The sequence below is a fragment of the Myotis davidii genome, unplaced genomic scaffold, assembly GCF_000327345.1.
Source record: "Myotis davidii unplaced genomic scaffold, ASM32734v1 scaffold274, whole genome shotgun sequence".
Lineage (NCBI taxonomy): Eukaryota > Metazoa > Chordata > Mammalia > Chiroptera > Vespertilionidae > Myotis > Myotis davidii.
In genome coordinates, this window is record NW_006285613.1 from 1893950 (window position 1) to 1896389 (window position 2440).

Genomic DNA, 2440 nt, shown 5'->3' on the forward strand with positions numbered 1-2440 from the left:
CCGCATGCCGCCGCCTCATCCGCCTGGTAGAGCGGGGAGCGCTCCTTGAGCTGCTGCCGCAAGGACTTCCACCGATCCTCCAGCAGCTGCTTCACGGGGTCCAGCTCCAGGCGGTCCAGCTGCGGGCGGGGCACCAGGTGAGCCCTCAGGCGGCAGGTGGGGGCTCTGCGGGCCGGAGAGGTGGCCTTGCCCTAGTCCAGGGGCCCTGGGGCCTCACTGCCCTCACCTTGCTGTCCATCTCGGTCAGGAGCCGGTCCAGGATCTTCTGCCAGTCCCGCTCCTGCCCGCTCATCTTGGCCACCAGCTCCTGCATCATGTGGTTCAGCTGCTCCGTGGTGGCGTCAAACTGCATGCGGCTCACTTTGGCCTCCAGAGCGCTCTTGTCGGCCTTCTGCCCGGAGAGAGGAGGAGGCCGCCCGATGGGAGAGGGCCGTGGAGGGCCCCTGGAGCTGTCACCCTGACACGGAGCCTAAATCCTCCCTCTCCCCTCACCCCCCGGCTCCCCTCCACCTCTGACCTCCCAGGCAGGAGGGCCCCTCAGCTGGCCCTTACCACTTCAATCTCCATCTCCAGGTGCCCCCTGTTGACCTTTTCCTTCTCCAGCTTCTCCAGACCCTGGTACAGCACCTGGGAGGCCAAGGAAGGGAGAATGAGGAGCCAGGAGCTGAAGGGCAGGGGTGGCTGGAGGCACGCCGCCCGCTGCCCCACCCGCCCCCGCGGCCCTCACGTCGATGTCCTTCTGCTTCTGCCGGTGGTCCTCGATGAGGTTGCCGGTGATGAGGTTGAGCTTCTCACAGTCGCCCTGCACCTGCAGGATGGCGGTCTGCACGTGGCCCAGCAGCTCCTCGTCCTGCGGCGGGAGGGACCAGGGCCGCTCACGGAGGCGGCTGGGGCTCCCCAGGGCCGTCCTGCTGCCCCCGAGAAGCTGACCCTTAAAACATCACCCAGCCCGGCAGGTGTGGCTCAGTGGTTGATCATTGACCTATGAACTAGGAGGTCACGGTTCGATGGCCAGTCAGGGCACATGCCAGGCTGCGGGCCTGACCCCCAGTGGGGGGCGTGCAGGAGGCAGCCCATCCATGATTCTCTCTCATCACTGATGTTTCTATTTCTCTCTCCCTCTCCCTTCCTCTCTGAAATCAACACAAATATATTAAAAACAAAACAGATCACCCAGCGGATCGGCCAACCTCCAACCCATTGGTTGTCTCCACAAGCGGGAGGCTCCCACGCTTTCTCTGTGACCCCCCAACCCCGACAGAGCCTCAGCCCTGCCTCCTTGGGGGGCCTGGTCGGCCAGTGGGGTGATCAGGAGAGCTGACCGAGGCTCAGAGGGGTGACCTGCCCTGCGGCCCCGAGAGTCAGCATGTGAGCTACAGCCTCCCCGCCTGCCCAGGGCTCACCAGAGCCCAGGATCCAAGAGGCAGGAGGCAGGGCCTCGTGCCTGTCCCCACCCGCCGCAAGCCTGCCCTTTGGAGGGAAGTGGGAAGCGGCCTGGGAGGGAGAGTGGGTGCTTCCTGAAGCTGTGCGGGTGCCCCTACAGCTTGTGGGGGGCCCTGTTCCACCCCATCCAGCTGTGCCTTCCCAGCCCACGGCCCCGCCTCCCCAGCACTACTCGCTGGCACCCTGTGGGAGGACCCGGACTTCTGTGGGGTCCATCATGGAAACCTAAGCCAAGGGACTCCATCCGCCACTCCCCGCGCGGTGCGGCTGCCCCGGGAGCCGCGGCTCACCTGTCTCTGGAGCTTGGCTTTCTTGGATGGCCGCGAGGCCGCCAGGCTGGTGACCATGTGCTGGAGCTGCTCGTAGCGCTGCACCAGCGTGCTGACCTGGTGGCTCAGGTCCAGGCTGCAGGCCGGGCAGGTGGCCTTGGGGTCAATCTGGCCAGGGATCAAGGTGACTGGGGGCTTCCGCGGGGTCATGCTCATGGTCAGCAGCGTGGACGACGAGGCCAGCATGTTCTCGATGATCGTCCTGAGCTTGTCCAGCTGGGTGCGGGCGGGAAGGCAGGCGCAAGGCAGTGAGCGAGGCACGGACACACACACACACACACACACACACACACACACACACACACGGAGGAGGAACGGAGGGGGACAGCCAATTCTGAGAAGGGCCTTGGTCCCTGTGCTGAGAGCGTGGCCTCACCTGGTTCTGCAGGTAGAGGGAGGCCTCAGTGACCGAGTGCTCCATGTTGACCTTGCCCTGCTCCTGGCTCTCCCTCAGGTCGGACAGCTCCTTCTCGATGTCGTTCACGCTGACTCTGTGGCACGAGAGACGGCCTGGCTCACCACCAGCCCCCGTGCTGAGCCCGGCCCTCAGGGATGGAGGGGGATGGACCAGGGCCCGGTCCCAGCACGCTGGGAGCCCGCAGCCCTGCTGTGCCAGCCCTGGGCCCTAGTGAGCACTCCCTTCCAGCTCCCCCTGGGGACAGTCCAAG

At 65.7% G+C, this 2440-nt stretch overlaps 1 protein-coding gene across 1 annotated transcript in view; it reads right to left on the reverse strand.

Annotated features, from left to right (window-relative positions):
* QRICH2 (glutamine rich 2) overlaps nt 1-2440 on the reverse strand; it is a 20569-nt gene that overhangs the window by 5383 nt on the left and 12746 nt on the right. The window contains exons 8-13 of the mRNA XM_006756377.2: nt 2149-2263; nt 1734-1988; nt 728-850; nt 553-627; nt 227-391; nt 8-119 (exon numbers count right to left, since the gene is read on the reverse strand). Coding sequence (XP_006756440.2) covers nt 8-119; nt 227-391; nt 553-627; nt 728-850; nt 1734-1988; nt 2149-2263 — 845 coding nt within the window. The remainder of the gene's footprint in view (nt 1-7; nt 120-226; nt 392-552; nt 628-727; nt 851-1733; nt 1989-2148; nt 2264-2440) is intronic.